Raw genomic sequence first — 21,317 nt, 5'->3', positions numbered from 1 at the left:
GAGTCCAGGAGGAGAGCCAGACACTACTTTGAGGAGCTAGTAATGAAGCAAAACTACTGAGATGGCTCCTAAAAGGGCTCCCCAACACCATGGAGAGAGATTCTATGACTAATGATCAGGGGTTGGAGTTCCCAGCCCAAGGCCAGGGAAGAAGTTCCCCTGTCCATGCCTCCCTCCCCTCCTCTATGCCCTATTTATCTATCTCTTCTCTCTGTCTCTATCTCCCCTTTCCTCCCTTCTCTCTTCTCTTTTTGCCTCTCTCCTCCTGCCTTCCTCTCTTACTCTCTCCTTGCTTCCCTCCTTCTCTAGTTGTCCCTCACTCTCCTTCCCTCTTTCCTTATTTCTGTGTCTTTCATTCTTTTCCCCTCCTTCCTTCCCTTTCTCTGGCTGTCTCTATCTCCCCTACTCTCTTATCTTTATCTCTCCTCTCACCCCACATCTTTCTCCCTCCTGTCCTCTCTTTTGTCTCTTTGCCTCTTGCTCTCCTTCCTTCCTTCCTTCTTGCTCTGTCTCTCCTACATACTTCTTTCTACTCTATATTCTCTTTGTCTCTCACTCTTTCCCTCGTTCCTTTTTTTTAAAACCCTTAACTTCTGTGTATTGGCTCCTAGTTGGAAGAGTGGTAAGGGTGGGCAATGGGGGTCAAGTGACTTGCCCAGGGTCACACAGCTGGGAAGTGTTTGAGGCCAGATTTGAACCTAGGACCTCCCGTCTCTAGGCCTGGCTCTCAATCTACTGAGCTACCCAGCTGCACCCCCCTTCCTTTTTTGTCTCTCTCCCTCCATCCTCTCTTTCCTGTCTCACTTTGTCTCTCTTCTTCCTTCTCTGTCACTGTTTCTATCTTTCCCTCTACTTTCTTCACTGTTTCTCCTTCTGTCTTTCTGTCTCTCACTTTCTTTCCCTCCTTCTATCTCTTTCTCTATCACTCTCCCTCCCTCTTTTCTCAATATCTCTCATTCTCCTTTATCTCTCTCTGTCTCTCTCTCCCTCCCTCTCTCCTTCACTGTCTCCTCTTCTCTCACTTTCCTCCTCCCACTCACTCACCTATTTTCCATTTCCACCATACAGAACTGTCCAAGGTCATTTCTGTCTTCTCCCCCCAAAAAACTGTAATATTTCCTTTCTTCCAGAGATGAGCTTAACCTCAAACCCCAGGCAGGGGTCTAGGCAGGCCCAGAGCAGTCCTACTGGTCAGATCAGCCCCTTTCCCTGTAAGAGGGTTGTTCCAGCTCTAACTCTAGGATCTCCTCCTTTCCCAGGACACTATGATCGACCCAGTCTTCTGGCTCGGCCCAGCTCTGAGGTGGCCTCAGGACAGAATGTGACCCTCCAGTGTTGGACAGATCAATCCTATGACTGGTCTGTCCTATACAAGGATGGAGAAAAGCTCACCCAGAGCCAAGTCCTGCCCAGTTTTGGGGGATATAAGGCTGACTTCTCCATCCTTGATGTGACCTCTATGCATGGAGGCACTTACCAATGCTACAACTTTGTCAATGACTACCCTGATGGAGTGTCAGCCACCAGCAATCCCCTGGTGCTCAGGGTCACAGGTGAGGGAGCCCCAGCACACCCCACTCCTCCTAAGCTCCCTCATTGGCTCTGGAGCACCACACTGCCTACTCAGGGCCCTGCTCTAAGGGACCCTGGAGGCAAAGAGGGCAGGGTGGGGGGAAGAGGGGATTCAGAGAGAGGGGATGGAGAGTCTGGGCAATGGGTCATCCAGAGAGAATGTAAACAGTGAGACCTCTCCTCCCTGGCCCCTCTAGACACTCCCACCCTCAGCTGCCTATCCAGTTGTGTTGGGCCCACATACAGACAATATGTCTAGAAGGTCCCAGAAAAGGGATTTGAGGAGGTCAGAGAGGAACAAGGGAAGGGCAGAGCAGGCTTGAGGGAGGGGGAAGGCAGGTTAATGACTCCAAGCCCCTCACCCTTCTCCTCTCCCTGTTCCAGGCACCTCAAAAGATCCTTACCTTCCCCAAAGCCCTGGGAATCCTCTTCCGACATCCTCTCCACCTAGTGAGTAACCACAAACTCTGAGACCTGGGGGGCAGGAAGGGAAGGCAACTGCAAGGGGTCTCTCTCCCCTACTGTTCTTCCCCTCCTTTCTAGGACAGGACTGAGGCCCTTCTTTCTCAGAGAAAACCAAAGCATGAGGAAGGCTATAGGGAAGGGACAGGGTTGTGGAAACACCAACCTGGGGAAGAAGGAAGAACATTCCTGGTCAGGAATGATGTGATAGGGCAGCCCCAATTTCTCTCCCTTCTCTCCTTCCCCAGGAGCTCTTTACCCATATAGCCATAAATGAGACTATGGGGGGAGGGAAGGCTATACTGCTACCATGCCTAGCCTCCCCAGTGTTGAGGGGGGCCTCTCTGGTACCCTCACCCCAATTCTTCTAAGCTAGAAACACTAGAGTGACCTCACCCCTCATCCATCCTTGGACCAACACAGCCTTCCACTGATAACAGCAGAGTCTCAGGGCTCTGGTCCTGAAGGCAGAAGAAGTATGTCTGGCCTGAGGCCAGCCAGAACAAGAAGCCCTGAGGATTTAGAGCCCTCCTTCCCATATCAGTTCCTCCATTCTTCTCACTGGAGCCTTTCCTTGGTCCAAAGGCCCAGAGAAATATCACGAGAATCACAGCATCATCAAATCTCAGAAATGAACAGGCCATGAGAGGTCACTGAGTTCAGGTCCCATTTGACAGATGGGAAAGGGATGAGGTCCAGAGAGGAACTTGCCCAAAATCCCACACCCAGAAATTCTAGGCAGAGTAGGGGTTCTCTCAGTCTCTGACCCTCAGCCCCTAACCCTGCCCCTTTATCATCCCTAGGTACCTTCTCTCTAATCCCTGAGTCTGAGAACAGACTCTTCAGTAAGTACCTGGAGGATTCCCAACAGAGGGAGGCAGGGAAGCTGGATGTCCTGTCAGGGTGTGACTGCACCATCCAGGGTCTCTTCATTTCCCACTCCTCCTGCCCTTATTATTCTTCTCCCACATCAGGACCTTTGTCCAGGCTGTGCTCTTTTCCTGGAATGCTCTCCCTCCTCATTTCCTCCTCTTATACAATGCAAAGAATCCTCCCAAGGCTAAGTTTAGGAGCCTGATCTCCAACCTGTCCTCCACCTCAATTGTTAGAGAGCCCACACCTCAGCAAAGACTAATTTATTTGTGTAGATGACAACAGAGCATTCCAGAAGAAGGTAAGCCCCTGGCAGGCAGGAACCACAATTTATTTTGTAATTGTGTCTTCTGGACCAGAGTCTGGTCAGAGTGAATGATTAAAGAAAGTCTAGAGAGTTGAATTATAGAAAAAGAGGAGAGGTTGCTCTAGGGCTGTATCCATCTCCTCCTACTGGGGACAATGTTATATCTTCCCTCTCCTTGAACTTGGGGCTCCTCAAAGACCAGTATCTTATTAACTCTTCCCCCTACCTTGGTTTTCATTCTTAGCTTCCCCAGGTATCTTCAAACTCCAAGAGAACGTCTTGATGGGTGTTTCAGTCTTCCTCATTCTGACTTTCCTCTTCATCTTCCTCTTTTGTCTTCGACGCCATTGGTATCAGGCCAGACTCAGTGAGTTCTTTTTTTTTTTTTTTAATCCTTTCCTTCTGTCTTAGAATCAATACAAGTATTGGTTCCAAGGCAAAACAGCAATAAGGACTAGGCAATTGGGGTTAAGTGACTTGGCCAGGGTCATGCCACCAGAAAGCATCTAAGGTCAGATTTGAACCTAGGACCTCTCATCTCCAAGCCTGACTCTATCCACTGAGCCACCTAGCTGTCCCTCAGTAAAATTTTGGGATTGGGAGCCACATGGGCTGAAGATCTGATGGGATTGAGCTTCACCCATTAAAGTCTGTCTCCCATTTTTCCTTTAGGGAAAAGGAACAGAAAGAGAGAAGTCAAAACCACCAGGAGGTAAGGGGCCTGATTCCCCCTAGACTCATCCCCACTACAAGTACACCTGCCTTCCTTTTCAGACCTTCCCATTCAACTTTGTATCTTCTTCCTCCTCAGCTGTGATCCAATTAGAACCACCTTGGAGGAGACCCTGTGTGAGTGACAGGGTTGTGGAGCAGGAGGGCTTGGGATGTGAGAAGGCAAAGGCTGGCCCTGAGGAGAACCAGGGTCCTGACTCTTCATCCTTTCTCCTCTTGTCTCCAGATGCTACTGTGAATACTGGCAGACAGACAGAGGAGGCTGGACAAGAAGACACAGCTGTGAGTCACTCACAGATCTCTCCTCCTTTGCCCAGAGATCTCCTTATGGAGGGAACAGAGAGGGAGACCCTCCCCAGGTCACACAGAGCTGGGAGGGCTGCTGGGTTCAGTGTCCTTGCCTCTCCTGAGCCCTCCTGCCCCAATGCCCCCCTTAATCTCCTCACCTCCTCTTGCTTCCTCTTCTCCTGCCAGGCTCTCCAAAGAGAAGACCCTCAGGAAGTGACTTACGCCCAATTGAACCACAAGAGCCTCGTGTGGGGCTGAGCCCTTCCCCAACCTGGACCAGTGGAGCCCAGAGTCTATGCTACCCTCCAGTCAGCTCAGTCTAAGCCCATGGGACCCCAGGAAGAAGCAGGCTCCTCCCCAATTCAGCCTCTAAACTTTCTGAGGGCAGACCCTGTCCTACCTACCCAGTAAGAAACACAGAAGTTTCGACTCCTGCTGGTCACCCCAAAAGGAAGGGCAGAGAAAACAAAAAGGCCTAAAAACTGCTGGGAACAGGGTTACTCTCTCTTATACTCTGTCAGAGAGAGGGTTTTGCTCCAAGTAGAATGTGTCCTCTGGAATGCTGGGCCACTGGACATCCTCAGAGTGGTAGGCCAGTCACGGATCACTAATTTGGAGTTACTTGTGTCCTCCGAACAACTGATCTCTTACTACTCTGTAGGGAGGGGGAGATAAGTTTTATAGTAGAGGGCAGAAAGCACACCTACCTCCAGAGGAGGAGAGGGAGAGATTGGCCTTCAGGTGAGAAGGGGGATTGCCTGGATCACTCTCCCCCTCTCCCATCTCCTGCACAGGAGAAGGACCCCAGAATTTAAAGACAAATGCTGTGGCCTTAGATATGTTGGCAAGTTCTACTAAATCCAGGGGCATTTCTAGAAGTTCCTGCTCTGTTTGCCTTGGCCCAAGTTCCTCTCATCTCAGGCTGGAATTACATCTAAATACAGCAATCCACAAATTTACCCAAAATTTGACTCATCCTACCCTGACCCACTTAATCCTAAAAGGATACCACTCATCATCGTCATCATCATCATCATCATCATCATCATATCAAATACCTTTATGCCAAGAAATTAGAATAAACAATACAAGGCAAAGAACTAGAAATGCTACAACCCTGTTCTCTAAATGTGTAACAATGGAGTCAACCATCATCATAGTGCCCAGATGAGCTCCTGTCCACTAATGGCTGAGTTCATAGGGAACCTGTTCCTAGATGGGTTAGATTTCCCCCCTATCCCTAGGCCTCCCCCTTTTGCAGGAAAGTGCACCCTGCAAACAGTCAAGACCCCAGGAAAAAAATACTTCTTCCTCTCCTACCATCATGGTCCCACCCTCTCATTATCTTCATGCCCTCCTCTCCAACAAGAGCTTAATGGCTTCATCTCCTACCATCATGGTCCCACCCTCTCATTATCTTCATGCCCTCCTCTCCAACAAGAGCTTAATGGCTAGCTTTGATCCAGAGATGCCCAGGAAAACCAGCAGAGAGAAACTTGTCCTCTCTCTGACAAGGCTTCCTGACCGAATTAGCTCTCTCTCATATGGTGCCATGAGGCACAGAACTCTCAAGAATAGCAGTACCCAATCAGATGGCCATAGCCTTAGGAGACAAACTGTGAGGAAAGGCTATAGCTAAGATTTTTTTTTCTTTCATAAGTGCAGAAATTAAGGAAGACTTCACTCATCTCAGATCCATGATACTGGTAAGATGTGCTCTTCACTGTCCTCTCTCTTCTTTTCCCTACTGCTGAAAGGGAAAACCAGGTTTTAACACCTCATTAATATTCTCCCATCCACAATGAATAGTGGTTTTCTGAGATGGTTTTCTGAAATGGAAAGCAGCTCCCACATAGGCAAAAGAACAAAACTATAATGGGAACTTTTCCATTTAAAAATTTTCTTTTATTATTTGAGACTTGGGGCCATTCCTCCTGCAAATTTTGGCTCACTAAAAGCCCATCTTCTGTTAATATTAACTTCACCTGACCAAAACTTGTCCCATGGGATGTGAAAATTTACTTATAGGCTGAAAAGTTCATTAGATAACAAGCCAGAGTTAGAATCTCAACTGTCTCTGACTTTTTGGAGACAAATAAATCTGCTTCCTCAGTTAGCCTATTTGTGAACTCTCTGGAAATACTTTATATTATTTTTCCCAATTACACGTAGAAACAATTTTTAACATTTGTTTTCTGACATTTTGTGATCCAAATTCTCTCCCTCCCTCTCTTTCCTATCTCCTCCCTGAGACCACAAGCAATCTGATATAGGTTGTGCTTCCATATAATACATATTTCCACATTCCTCCTGTCATGAAAGAAGATGCATATTGCACTTACAAGAAAATACTCATGAAGGAAATAAAGTAAAAAAATGGTATACTTCAATATGCATTCAAATTCCATCATTTCTTCCTATGGCAGAGGATAGCATTTTTCATCATGAGTCCTTTGAAGTTGTCTTAGATCCTCATGTTACTGATAATAAAGTCATGCATAGTTGATTATCATAAATGTAGTTTATTTTTAAGTTTTAAAATTTTATTTTTTCAAATGACATGTAAAAATCATTTTTAACATTCATTTTAAAAACTTTAAGTTCAAAACTCTCCCTCCCTCCTCCCTTTCTTCATCCCTCTTTGAAAAGGCAAGCAATTTGATATCAAATTATACTTGTACAGCCACAAAAAAACATATTTTATAGGAGTGTCCAAACATGACAAACCCCTAATAAATGTCCACAGTAAATGTTTATTGATACCAACAGTAATAATAACCAGCATTTATCAAGCTCTTACAGTGCTTTACAATTTACAATCTCATTGGATTCTCATAACCTCCCTGGGAAGGAAGTGTTCTTTATTAGCCCCATTTTTCCAAATGAAGAAACTGAGGCTAAGAATGCTGAGGTGACATATCCAGGGATCTACAGAGAAGTGTCTGAAGTGGGATTTGAACTCAGCTCTTCCTCACCCAGACCTAATGCTCTAGCCACGCCACCGAGCTAGTGCTAAAATTGAAGGAGATTGAAAAGAAGAGGGAAAAGAAGAAATTAAGTCAAATCGAAGGTCCCAGGAAAGGGCCCTTCAGTTGACTCAGGGAACTGGAGAGGAAGAACTAAAGGGGAGGAAGAGGAAGGATTCTCAGCCCCTCCTTCAGGATTCTCTTCCTGGGGTCTCAGTCCTCACTCACATCCCCAGGCTCCAAAGTCAGGGAGTAACAGGAACTTCTCAGCCCAGGGGGGAGAATATGGGCTGAGAGTGAAGGTAGGGGGGACATCTGGGTTCACATTTATGGGGCCTTGAAATCAGAGAAGCCTTCTTCCTATCTCCACCCCCAGCTCCTGCTCCTCAAGATTACAAGGAGAGCAAACTCATCTGCCTGAGCCCAACCAGGCTGGTTCTCATCATCCTAGGGGTCCTGTTGGCTGAAGCTTAGCATAGCTGGGGTGGGGGTGGGGGGAACCACTGAAAAGGAGCTCCAGGATCCCCTGACAGATGGGAAGACAGAGCTGGGACTCATTGAAGGTGTGGATCCCAAAGAGTCATTGAAGCATTGAGGGAATTGTTCTGCCAAACTTCAGACAGAGAGAAGAGCCTTGCCTTCCCAAGGACCTGCTGGCCGAATCTGATCATGCCCAACCTTTCTCCAAGCCTCCACCTCTTTGCCAATGCTACTGCTGTGACCACACACACAAAAGTGTCCTACCCTCTTCAGTGTCTCTCCAAAGCCCCAGCAGGGATGATCATTGACAACATCTGTCAGTAATTAAAAAGGAAAAAACTATTCCCTAAGAATACTAAAGCATCCCATAGAAGCTGGTAGGCTTTATGATTTTCTCCATGCATGGTTAGTTGTGCATGCGGGTGCAGAAAAGATGATGGGGCAATTCATCTAGGCCTCTTCCTTCATGCCTTTGGCCATCATGGTCTCAGGGGCCTCCACAAGGCCACCCTGAGCATGCACCAGACCCTACTACTTTCTTCTCCACCATGCTTTCTCCCAAATTACACTCTCCAAATCCCAATGAAAACGTTTCTGATGACTTTAGATAGACGGTTTCTTTCCAGTGATGAGGTCAGAACAAGCACAGAGGGTGGAGAATTGAGGAGTGGACGTATAAACTATGAGATTGGGGGGAAGAAAGGAGCTTGGATAAACTCAGATTAGAAGAAAGGAAAGAATGAGGGGGATGAAGATGCAGGAAGATGCCCAGCCCTTCAGATCTCTCCTCTGTGCTCACCCACAAAGCCAGTCTCCCAGGCAAAGGAGACTCAGTTCAAGGAGGAAGAAGTGGGCTGGGATGAGGAAATGAACAATTTTGGTTAACGATATTTGTGCTCACAGAGGAGAGTTCAGAGTCTGGTTATAGGAAGACCATATCTCAGTGACAAACTCTGATGTCCCAGATGCTGCTACCCAAGATTACACTGTGGGCATCTTGACTGGGCTGGTCCTCATCATCCTGGGAGTCTTGGTATCTGAAAACTGGTACAGCCTCAGGAGGCACCAAATGCAGCTCAGCCATGCCTTGCCTGAACAGTCAGATCAGACCAGACCCTAAAGCAGAGGTGAAGGAATAAATGAATGAATGAACAAAATAATTTTTAAATCAAATTGTTTAAATGGTAGTAAGTGTAGCCTATGTGCCAGGTACTATATTAAGCACCAAGATGTAAATATTAAAAGAGCAAAAGAAAAAGAGACAGAAAGATGAGAGAGAATTAGGGAGTTTCTGGTCTCCAGGAACTTATTCTAATTCTTTTCTAATGGGGCAGACAGCACCTGGGTGCAGAACACACAGACTTCCAAACCAGCCAGGTGGAAGGTCTAGGAACTAGTGCTGGCAAAGGGTAGATTCCAGCTATCTGGTCTTGTGGCAGACATGCATGGACCAGAAGGAGAAGACTTTGGGGAACAGAGGCTGGTAGGAGGAATTAGGAGTCACCCTTCACTTGGACTCACAGAATTTCTCATCCGTGGCAGTGGACAAATCACCTAAATCTCTCAGCCTTGGCTTTTTCTCTTGTAAAATGAGTGGTACTACTGGTATACCCTCATTCCTAGAGCTGTGGAGAAGAAAGCAGTATGTAAATAATGAGTCAAACCCTGACTCCTATCTCTGAGGTCCAGAAGGAGAATCCTCATGGTACCGCCAGCAGTTACCTTGAGCATCACTAGCACCACCTACCTCAATAGTGTTAGGTAGTGGTGTCCACTCACATTAAATCCAGTAGTTCTATCAGTAGGGGAGGGAGACTGGGTGTTATTTGTAGTACTCTCTAGGTCACATTAAAGAGTTTTTTTTAAAAATTGGAACAAAGAATAACAAAAACAGTTCAGCAAAAGGATTTCTCTTAGAAAAACAACTGAGCCAGGGAGAAGAGAAAATGTAAAAGGAAATTAAGTCCATATAGTAGAAAGAAAAACCAGGACCCCAGAACTAAGAAAGAAAATAGCAGTAGTAGGGTTCCTAAGGAGTAATAAGGTATGAAGAGGGAGGGCTAGAGATCTCAAAGACAGATTTTCTTTTCTTCACCTTCTCTCCAGGTGCCCCCTTTACTCTCTTTCCCCACCTATATTAGAAGTTGAATAACTACAAGATGATCTCAAAAATATCTGGAAAGACTTATATGAAGTGATGCAAAGTGAAGTTAGCAGAACCAGGAAAATGTTGTACAAAGTAACAGCAATTATATCTGATGATCAGCTATGAGTGAACTATTATCAGCAGTGTAAGGATCCAGGACAACTCAAGGGACTCATGATGAGAAAGGTTACCCACCACCAGAGAAAGAGCTACCTGAGTCAGAATGCAGATTTTTATTCCTCACTTTATTTCCTCCATGAATTTTTCTCTACTGTAAGCAATATGTGTCTACTTTCTCTGTATGATGTGGAAATATGTATTGCATGATAATATATGTACATCCTATATCATATTACATGTCTTCTTGGGGAGGATGAAGACAGGGAGGGGAGGAGAGAACATGGATTCCAAAATGTCAGAAAACAATTATTTTAAATTGTATTGACATGTAACCGGGAATATATTAATTTTAAAAAAGAAGTTTTAGTTATTTTAGTAAATAATAATAATAGGTGTGAATTCAAGCTGGAAAAGAATTATATAAATTTCCTACTACTGTTAATACAGAATTAAATACATACTTATTTTTTTATAACACCAGCATAGGCAGAAAGGGATAGACCATGGGACCAAAGCCCCCCTCTTCCCCAATCCCTGCCAAGACCAATAGCCCCACCATGCTCACTGCAGCATCTGTCTCTAAACCATGAGACAAAGCCCCAATAAAACCTGGCAGGATATCAGGATTTTTCATCAAACCTAGACAAATGACCATCAGGCCTGAGGACTTCCCACCCCCAGGGACTGAGGTTCCACATCCCCTCAGGGCCATCCAGTGAACTGGACCCAAGTAACCCAAATTTGGCCAATAGAGCCCATCCCGGTTACCTCATCCCAGACAATGCCCCCTTCTCCATTCTGGTGAAGACCCCTGGCTATCCACAGGTTTGTGGCTCCCCCCTTCCCCCTCCCCCCACTCCACTACCACTTCTACTGCCATTGGCCTCCCATCCCCCTTTGCACCCCCTTTTCCTCTAACAAAGCTTTGCTATACCATCACCTCACTCTTGCCTCATTTGCCTCAAGTTGAACCCCTTACAGTGAGACTGACAGAAAAGTGGCTTATCTTGTCATTTGGATACCATTAGCTCATATAGCCAGTTGATAAAGAGTTGCCTAAAAGTTGCCTGCTAACTATTTTTGTTATGTAGAGTTTATTTCCTTAAGATTATACCAATGGTTTAGTTTTTTTCCTCTTCTCTTTGCTGTTTTATCTTATGTTTGAAACTTGCTTCTTGACATGATTTTAAGACTATTTTTAGCTCTGCTAATAATATGGAACAAGGTATTAAACCTGAGAGTGACTAGATTCAGAGGTGGAAGAGCTAGCTTCACGCCTGGCTGGAAAAGTAGATCACATCAGCTTATGTGGAAGAAGTAAATTCCACCTAAATTGGTTTAGCTCTATTAAAGCCACAAGAGACAGGATGAGTGATTTTCTAGTAAGCTAATTTTGAAATGTGGCTGACTCAGTTAATGTCATCTGATTAGCACCGAGTCTCATGAAAGCAACTTCCCTTTTACCTGGATGTGAGATTATGAACAAAAGTTTTAAAAGAAGGCAAAGAGGGAAAAAATACAGATTTGAAAACTGTTACGTTATCTACCTTGTGGATCAGATGTTGTAATATTTTGAAACATTTAGTTAAGAGGAAGTCAGATCTGAAATTATTTGGCTATCACTTATGAAAATCGTGAAATGATTGTTTAAATTGTTAGGAGTTATTGTGACAAAATGAAAACCTATCAAGCATTCAATTAGTATATTTTAAAGGGGAAACTGATCATTGATTACTGAGAGGGAAATGGCACAAAGGAAAAATCTTGCAATGACTTCTTGTTTGCTTAAGACCAAAATTCTGTGCAGGAGTTTGCTACTTTGTAAAATGCTTATCCCTTCCCACATTTCAGATACTCCTTGATAAGAGAAGGGAGTAGTTAGGAATCTGTTTATAGTCTAGGATACTTTATTGGGGATTATAAAATTGTATCTGGAGTGCAGTTATCATCCGGAGCCACATAATGAAGTTACATTTTGAGCCAATCTAGTCTTAGGTTTCAGTCTAGGGACCAGTCAGGGCTCAGTCTGCAATATTTGTGAGCCTTAACATTGAATCCACCCAGAGCTAACACTTCAGCATCATAATTAAAAACTCTTGATGAAATGTTTAGTACCATCCAGACTTTTTGTGTTTATGGTAGGTGAGTCAATCCTAAAATTTATCATTGTCATATCAGTGATTCATCGAAGAAACTGTCTCTTGGTAGATCAGAGGGAAGAATAAAGAAAATGAATGTTGAATTGTATCATTTATTACCAATATTTTCATATTGATCTATTAATTTCCTCAGATGCTAACCTCTGCAGGTTGGGCAGTTTCTCAAGAACATAAATAAAGTAATTACTCCCAATCCCCCAAAGCATCTCTCTAGGCAGGCACCCTTACTTTTTGTTTTTCCTATTTTAAAAATTAGCCCCAGCAATGCCTTCCCCATCACATGTCCTTTTTGCCTTTGCTATTCCTCTCATCAAGATTTTGATGGTCTGGTCTACAACAGAAGAAACTTAGCTAGTGAAAACATGATTGAGATCACATATATTTTTCTGGTCAAAGATTACTAGAGGAAGCTGGGTTTCATAAAGTAGCTAGTCTTCCATTTTTAGGTTTAGATAAGAACAGTTAAGCTACATTTGCCTAGCTTCGTGAAGTTTTAGGAAAGTTGTCCTTCCTCATGGTCCATAACTATGAAGTAATAGGAAAGGAGATGAGATTTCTAAGCCTACCCCCTCATTAAAATATCCACCAATGGGAACTTCCAGAGGAGGTCCTAATGATGCACTGTTAGGCCAATCAGAAGGAAGACACAGCTAGGTATAAAAGACTGCCAGCCCTTGCTCTGAGTCTTTGGCACCAATTGAGGCATGACATTAACCCATTCTTTACTAATAGATCACATTTGGTCCTTATTATAATCAAAGAAATTTCTTCATTTTATTTATTGATTAAATATTCTGGGTGCTATAGAAGGGGGAAAAGATCACTAACAACTATGACTTGGTGAAAGATTCATATATGAATTTGGAAAGCTTATACAGGCATAGGCCTAACTCTGGACCTAGATATGACCACATGGTATTGGTTCAAGGATGGGCGTGAAGGAGGATATCTCCTGGGACCCTGGCCAAGCCCCAAGTGGATGTCTGACTGTGTGCAGACAGTTTCTGGGAACTCGCCACTCCGGAAAAATTGTAAACAGTCCCATGGATCTTTCAGGGAGGGTTGGCCTCCTCTCTTGGGAAGATTCTCAGACCCAAAATTGTTTAGTCCAACATCTTTGGCTTTAATCCCACCCGCCCCATTCCTTGCCAAGATTAGCAGGTTATGCAAGCACACTGGCCAAAAGCCACTTTTGTCTATGACCCCCATAAAGGTCCTTACCAAGCCCTCAGCCCTCTGGAGTCTCACCCGTGGAGAGGACACTCTGCCCAGGACCTTCCCAGTCGGGACTCTGGGTGGCGGTACAGGGAACCCCAGCCTTGTAAACCTAGGAGTTGATGTTTCCCCTGATTTGATGATGTATTCTTGGTTTATATACGCTCTTATTGCTTTTGCTTTTGTACTTCTTAGTTGTATATTTTATTGTTGCTATAAATCAAATATTTCACTACCCATTTTATAATTAATAAATAATTCTTACTGAAAACTGTGCCAGAGTGTCCTTGTATAGGAGTGAATTCTAACACAGTCTCTTAGTGAGACAAATTCCCTTAACAAGACACTTGGATAGGTGGGGAAAGCATAAAAATCCCTCTCGCTTATAGTTACTAGTCAGACAGATTTATTGCCAAGATAGACAAGATTATTTGGGCACTTGTTTTTCAGTTCTCAAAAAAATGGTGGAAGGAATATTGGTTAGGAGCCATTGGCGGGGATGAAGAGAGAGATTAAGAGGGAGAAAGAGAAGTGATAGGGGTAGCTGAGAAGAGTCCCTCTACCTGTAGAATCTTCCTTTAAGGATAAGTTAAGAGGGAAGGAGAATAATAGAAACAGCATGTACTCTCATAAAAAGGATCGCCTTTCCTAGATTCTGGTGGACTCATAAAATGTATTCTCATATAGTTAGGGATATGATCCTCTCTAGGTTATTTTCTTTCCTTCTCCTTAGCTAAAAATTACTAGGCAGAATGACACTATAAGGTTCGTCTTATGGGAAAAGAAGTCACTTATGTAGGCACCTCCTTGTTGGATGTCTTCCTTTCCTACCAGGATTCATTTTTTCCCCAAATATCTAAAAATGCCACAAAGGTTAACCACTTAACAATGATTCATTTTTCTCAGTAAAAAAGTAGAATGAATGGTAGCAATGAAAGAACAATCAAAGGAGAATTCAGGCCCCCACATGTGTACTTCTATTTACAAAAACTCAGCCATTCACAAGGAAGACACATTTAGATCTTTTTTAATCCCTTACTTTTTGTCTTAGAATTGATACTAAGTATCTACCAAGACAGAAGAATGATAAGGGCTAGGTTAGGTGACTTGCCCAGAGTCATACCTATTCTATTACCCCCACTTTCTCAATTATATCCAATATTGCCTGCTTTCCTACTGCCTATAAAAATGCCCATTCTCCATCCTTTTCCTGGCTAACTTCCTTAGTAAGGCTGCCTAAAACAGGTGCCTCCACTTTCTCTCTTCTCACCCTTTTCTTAACCCCTTACAATCTGGTTTCCAACCTTCCATTTCATCATTCCATTAAAACTGTTCTCTTTAAAGTTACTAATAACATTCATTGTCAAGCCCAGTTCTCAATCCTCATTCTTCTTGAACTTTGGCATTGTCCATCACCCTCTTCTATTTGGTATTTTTTCTCTCTAAGTTTTCTGGACAATCACTTTATCCTGTGACATCCTATCTTACCACTCCTTCTTTGTCTCTTTTCCTAGATCTTGGAATAGATCATGTACACTCATGATAGGTGTCCTGCAAGACTTAGTTCTTTACCCTCTTCTCCTCTCCCTCTCTATTTTTATTTGGTCATCTCATCGGCTTCCATTGATTCAATTATTATCTTTGAGCTGATGTTATGCAGGCTTCCTTCATGTTCCAGCTAAACTCTTATCTCTGGAAAAGTTTCAGAAAAATCTGAGGACACTTATGAGTTGAAAAGTGAAGTGATACAACCAAGAGAACAATGTACAGGAATATTTTAATAATCATCAACTGTGAAACACTTAGCTACTCTAGTCAATACAAAAATCCCCCACAACTCCAAAAGACTCATGATGAAAAATGCTATCCATTTCCAAAGAAAGAACTGATGTGTTGAATGATTGAAGCATTCTTTCTGTTTCTCTTAATTTTTTAATGGCTAATACAGGGGGCACACAGGTGGCTCAGTGGGTTGAGAGCCAGAACCCAGGGAGGTCCTGGTTTCAAATTTGACCTCAGATTCTTCCTAGCTTTCCAACTCTGGGTAAGTCACTTAATCCCCATTGCCTAACCCCTATCTTCTGCCTTAGAACCAATAAACTATTAATTCTAAGATGGAAGGTAAGTTTAAAAAAACATGGCTAATGCAGAAATATTTTTCATGCCTTTAATGCATAGTGGGTATCATATTTCTTGCATTCTTAGTGGCTAGAGGAAAGATGGAGGAAAATAATTTAGATGGAAAAATAAAAATAAAATTGGATTATAAAAAAAGAAAAAATTAAATTATATCCCATGTTCTACTTGGAGCCTTTCCAGCTTCTCTTTAATGTTAGTGCCTTCTCTCAAAAATTATCTCCAATATATTCTGGCCCTATTTTGTTTATACATATATGTTCTTTACATGGTGTCTTCCCCATTAGCTGGTAAACTCCTTGAGGGTAGAGACTGTCTTTTGCCTTTCTGTGAATCCCCAAAGTGTAGCACAGTGCCTGGCACACAGTGCTAGGGAGTAGAAGGGGATTACCAGCAGTCCAGTTCCCCTTGGGGGTGGGACAATTGAGCAAAAATGGAGTGAGAAGAGCCAGAGACCCAGTAGGTTTGCAGTGGCTGATCTGAAGTGCCATCTGCTGATTTTAGTTTTTATATCATTTTTCTCAAGATTACATCAATGTTGGCATGAATTCCATTCCCACCATATATCTTATCTTTGGAGACAATATGTTTGGTGTGTTTGACGTATCTCTTGGGCTACAGTGGTGAGAACGTGCAGGCCTTTTCATGGGAGACAGTTTCTTCATATTTCATTCATTGTTCTTTTATATTAAATTACTGTAGCAAATCGGAACTGGGAGGGGGGGAAACTTGGAGACTGTTCTGACCTGTTCTTGCAGGCACCTGTGTATGGGAATCTGAGTTAGAGATTTAAAATCTTTAACATTAACTCACTATATGCTGGTTTGTTGTGAAGTGACTTCTAGGGAAGTTTCTGTGTGATGGGGGTTTGTTTAGGGGTATATTTTGGTATAGTGAGTAGTCTGTGACTGTGGTTGTTCTTGCCGTGAACCTGTATTGGTTTTCTGTATCTCCTTGGGGCTGAATAAGAGCACTGATTGCAATAGTTTCAGTAAAAGTGAATACTATTGAGAAAAGAGTCACATAGGGGAAATTGAGTGAGAGATATCCATCCTTCTGACACCTGCTTTGCTGGTTTGTCAGAACTCATGCAGGGCTGTGCAAACATCATGAACTTTGATGGCCTCCTGCAACACAGTAGTGCTCAATTAATGTTTATTGGCTTGTTGATTTTGCAGGGAATCAAAGAATCATAGAACAGGGAAGGTGCTTTGACCTCCTGTCCATTATACAGAGAAAGAAATCAAGTTCCAAAGAAGGGCAGGGATGGAGCCAAATCTCAAATAGAGCTTTTTGTCCTTATCTGGCTTCTCCTTCCAAGAAACCCAACCCATTTCCCTGGTTGAAGTGTAAACCACAAAGAGGAAGGAGCTTCTCCTTCTCCCCAGCAGGTACAGGGGATTGGGCAACTTGGGGTAGAATTAGTGCTGACCACACTCTAGGATGATGACTACTAAGACTCCCACACTCTCTGCCCTGCTTTGCTTTAGTAAGACCTAGGAAGTAGGAAAGCCATGGCCTTCAACAGGGAGCCTCAAAGCCAGAAGAAATCTTGAAATCCCTTCATCAACCCTTAGTCCCCATTTTACAAAGAAGGAAATAAAGGTCCTATGAGAAAGACACAACCAAAAACAATAGCCTAGAACTCCTGGAGTCAGGCTTCCCCCTCTCCATCCAGTTCCCAGGCTGGGGCTCTGAATGTTTATTCTCTGTCCCTCAAGTTTGGGGACAAGGATGGGAGCTCTGAAAGTGGGAGCTAAATCTAACCCAGAGTCCCTCCTATATCTGTGCTGAATAAATATTTAATGACTGAATCTTTGGGGTTCAGGAGTTTTGTTCTAATAAATGTACCCATTTTAGAAACAAAATCTGCCACTGCCAGGAAATAAAGACTCATTCCAACAAAGACAATATCAAAACCAAACTGAAGCCCTAAAGTTTTTCCAGGAAAAATCCTTGGTGGGTTTGAGTTGAGCACAGTGTCCAGAATATAGTAAGTCCTTAATAAGTGTTCATTGACTGTTTGTGTTTGAGTCTGTGGGTTTGGGCCCAAATAACTTGAAGTACTGTTTTGTGTCAGCCTAAATGGATCTGATTCATGTAAACCTGGTAAGCAATTCCAGCCTAAAAGTCCTTAAGTTTGAGCCATTTGTAGTTGGAGTTAAGTAAGGAAGAGCTACACAGAGTCATCAATCTCATTCTCTCTTCCAAAGTCCTTGCAGCCCAGAGGCAGGGCAAATATCAAGGTAAATAGTGATGACCCAGCATGCAATAGATGACTTTGGTGCCTTCTGTGTCTGACCAAGCCCTAAGCAATCCTCGGCACCTACTTGAGCTGCCTTCATGGTCCTCGGGATAAATTGTTCTCACTCACTCATTCAGCCAGAGAGTCTTCACATGCTTGAGGCAGACAATCCTCCTGATTCACTGATGGGTTTGTGACCCATAAATTACCCTCAATCTGGTTTAGTCTATTTTGCCAAAATGGTTTCCTTTGGTGTGGTTTCTCTGCACGCCACGAAATAGCTCATAGAAGCCACGAGAGTCGAGTACCAGTTGGACACCAAAGATGGGTGAGCAGCCCCGAAAAGACCTCAGCAAGCAGACACCAGAGGAGCTGGTCCTCTTTGGGTGAAGGCACAAAGGTGGCCAATACTAGGGTAGAGATATACACTAAAATAATCTAATTGAGATTCAAATGACGTTTGTCCTTTCATTTCTGAAATGCAAGTGAAGAGTGAAGTTACAAGGATAAGGGAAGTATTGACTTTTCCAAGCTTGACTAAGTATTAAAAGTACAATTAAAATTAAATAATATTAAAGAATAATATTATAATATTACATATTATGAATAATAATATTAAATAATTAAATTAAAATAGTTAAAATCTATGTTCAGTTTTATAATTGGCATTGCAGAGAAAACAACTGGCTAAATGATTTTGTGGAAGCACACTTGGTAGGGGCTCCTAAACAACAATGTCACAGAGGCAGTAACCCTTTCTCAGGGACCTCTTCTAGTCATCTGAGTACACGTTAGGAAACTGAGATCCAGAGTTCAAAATCTACAGAAGGTAGAGGTCTAGACAATCCTGAGGATGAGTTGAAGCTAACACAGTTACTTTAAATACTATAGAAGAGACCACCGTGGGCCCTACACCAGCAGGTCCCAATCTGCCCACCCATCAAGCCCCTTATTCTTGTGATTAGGCTTCAATAAAGAGCAACAGAAGAGCAAAAAAATCTGAGCATCATAGATTTATTGGCAAGGGTAGCAGTTCCCAGTAATAGGGGTCAGTGGCCCTTCAGTGACTCAAGACATTTCTGACGGTCAGAGCAGCATTCTCTACAGTTGGGAAAGCAGCAAGTCATAAAAGATACTCAAATAACCCAGTTTTATTCATCATAAATAATGGCTAATACTAAATGAATACTAAAATAAAACTATAATGGGACTGTGGGGCAGGGATACAGAGTTAGTCATTCTCTAGAATATCCTTTGGAAACTCACCATTCCCTGTACCAGCAGAACCCAGTGCCAGGAAAAACATCTTAAGTCCAGGTCGAATCATCCTTGGTTCATTTTTATCTTCTCCAAGTGGCATGGTTGCTCTTGAGCTGCATTCATAATAACCTGGAAGTATCATGAGATTTACACAGAATAACTCTGAATCTAAGCCTGAGAACTTGGTTATATTAGTTATTGTTATGGTTAATAAAACTCTTAACTACTAATCAGTCAAAACCCAATAATTAACCAATAATCCATGTCCTGTCCTGTGGTTTGGTTTTAACTCCTTGACTACCAGAACACGGGAATCTCTGTCTGGTTAGGGATTGAGCCCTGTCTAATAGAAGCAGGACTAGAAGTAGGATACAGGCTAAGGGCAAGATCTCATTTGGGGACCAGGGTCAGATTCATAGACCCTGTGAGATGAACACCTGCCAATTAATGGAGGGGGGCGGGGAGAGAGCTGTGACACTGCACATAACACTTCTCTGGGGATGTTTCCCAGACTCCAAGCTCTAAATTATCTCCAAAAAAAAAGCAAGAATTGTTCAATCATTCTGACCCTGGAATGATTTCCAAGCCACCCTTCCCAGCCCCTCACACGCACACCCACTACATGGGGCCATCAATCAATTAGGAACCACAGAGAGGGAGGAGAAATGAACCTTATCAGAGAGATCATGGCTTAGCAAACTTAGTGCAGAGTGACCTCTGGTCACATCTTGTTCCTTAGACCATCTCCTGGTCAGCCTTCAGTCCCCTCTACTGCCAGGTGCTGGATCTGCCATGAACCAAACTTTCTTGGTCCTGATATGCGCTGGTGAGTCCCAAGTAGCCCCCATCCTAGAAGGGACTTTACCCACCCTACCAGGCCCATCATGCTCCCCATCTCCCATTTTGCTGAGAAGGAAATTTACATCCAGAGAAGGTGGGGGGAGATGACAAATCTGAGTTCATGCAGCAAGATGGATGAGGGAGGGGTAGTAGCTGGAAATCTTAGAGGAATCTTCTGGGATTCAGCTTCTTTCAGTCACATTAGCCCAAAGCCCAGGCCCTGAGACATCTCTATCCTTCTGGGGGTGCTTGGTGGGGAAGATGTGGAACACCATGAATAATGAAGGTCCTCTCTGCAGGGCTGTGTCTAGGCCAGAGAATGAGGGCATGGGCATCGGGTGAGTCCTTCCCCCCAGCAGCTTCCCCAGCAGAGGGGCTGGACCAACGGGGTCTAAAGTGAGAGGGAATCCAGTGGCAGGAGGAGGTTCCTACAGAAGGGGGATCTCAGACCTAACAGTTCTCATTCCCTTCCAGGCACATTCTCCAGACCCTCCCTCAGGACAGAGAATGGCTCTTTGGCGCCCCTAGGGAGAAATGTGACCCTCATGTGCAGGGGAACCGAGAAGGCTGATTTGTACTGCCTAGAAAAAATGAAAGGACCTGAAAGAGAACAGATCAACGATGTGCACAAAGCTGAAAATGAGGTTGAGTTTTCCCTCTCCTCTGTGACCTGGAATAGTGCAGGGTCGTACTACTGCCTCTACCACCTTGATTCAACTTGCTGGTCAGAGTCCAGCAACCCCCTGGAGCTGGTGGTGACAAGTAAGGGGGATTCCCCTAGCCCCAGATCTCCCAGAGAGGGCTGCCTCATGGTCCCCGTAGCCATAGGCTCTTCCCCAGCCCATCCTGGCCCCAAGTGTCCCTCTGGCTCTTACCTTCCTGGCTTCTCCTCTTTCCCCAACACTGCTCTCCCTCTGGGGTTGGGGGCAGGGAGGAATGAAGAGACATTTATTTAGCATCTACTATGTGCCAATTGAAGAAACTGAGTCAAACAGAGAGGAAGTGGCTTGCCCAAGATCACATAGTTGAGAAATATCTGGGGGGGGGGGGGGTAGAGTTGAACTTGGGTCTTCCTGACTTCACGTCCAAGTTCTATCCAATATACCACTATACTCATCCAATCTGTGAAGAGTGTCAACTCAGGATTTTTCATGGGACTATCAGAAAGATCATCCCTTGTCTTATGCCCGATGTTAAGTGCATCTTAACAGATGTGTAGACACTCTCCTTCCAGAGGTAGATCTGGAATCAGAGCTGCAAGATTTAAACTTTTGCACTGGTGAAATGCGATGTTTTCATTAGCCAACAGGATTGCTTGGTATTATGATAACCTTTGGGAGGTGAAAGCTTGGAGTGTAGTGTTCCTTAGAGTACATTCCACTTGGTGTGGGGAAAATACTCTCAGCTCACCCCCTAATACCAAGGAAGATGCTTTCCTAATCATGATGGCTATAGCAGCAATAGCTCTCAAACAACTTGGCATTTCACAGATCACTGAATCTAGCTTTGAGTTATA

The 21,317-nt window shown here is 43.8% G+C and overlaps 1 protein-coding gene across 1 annotated transcript in view; it reads left to right on the top strand.

The window, feature by feature from the left end:
• The window catches only part of LOC123240815 (leukocyte immunoglobulin-like receptor subfamily A member 2), an 82,100-nt gene that overhangs the window by 28,947 nt on the left and 31,836 nt on the right, over positions 1–21,317 (top strand). Inside the window, exon 6 of the mRNA XM_044668531.1 lies at positions 1,260–1,553. Coding sequence (XP_044524466.1) covers positions 1,260–1,553 — 294 coding nt within the window. The remainder of the gene's footprint in view (positions 1–1,259; positions 1,554–21,317) is intronic.

The sequence above is a fragment of the Gracilinanus agilis genome, chromosome 3 (assembly GCF_016433145.1).
Source record: "Gracilinanus agilis isolate LMUSP501 chromosome 3, AgileGrace, whole genome shotgun sequence".
Classification (NCBI taxonomy): domain Eukaryota; kingdom Metazoa; phylum Chordata; class Mammalia; order Didelphimorphia; family Didelphidae; genus Gracilinanus; species Gracilinanus agilis.
The sequence above is the reverse complement of the archived record's forward strand: the minus strand, read 5'-3'. Positions and strand labels throughout refer to the sequence as shown.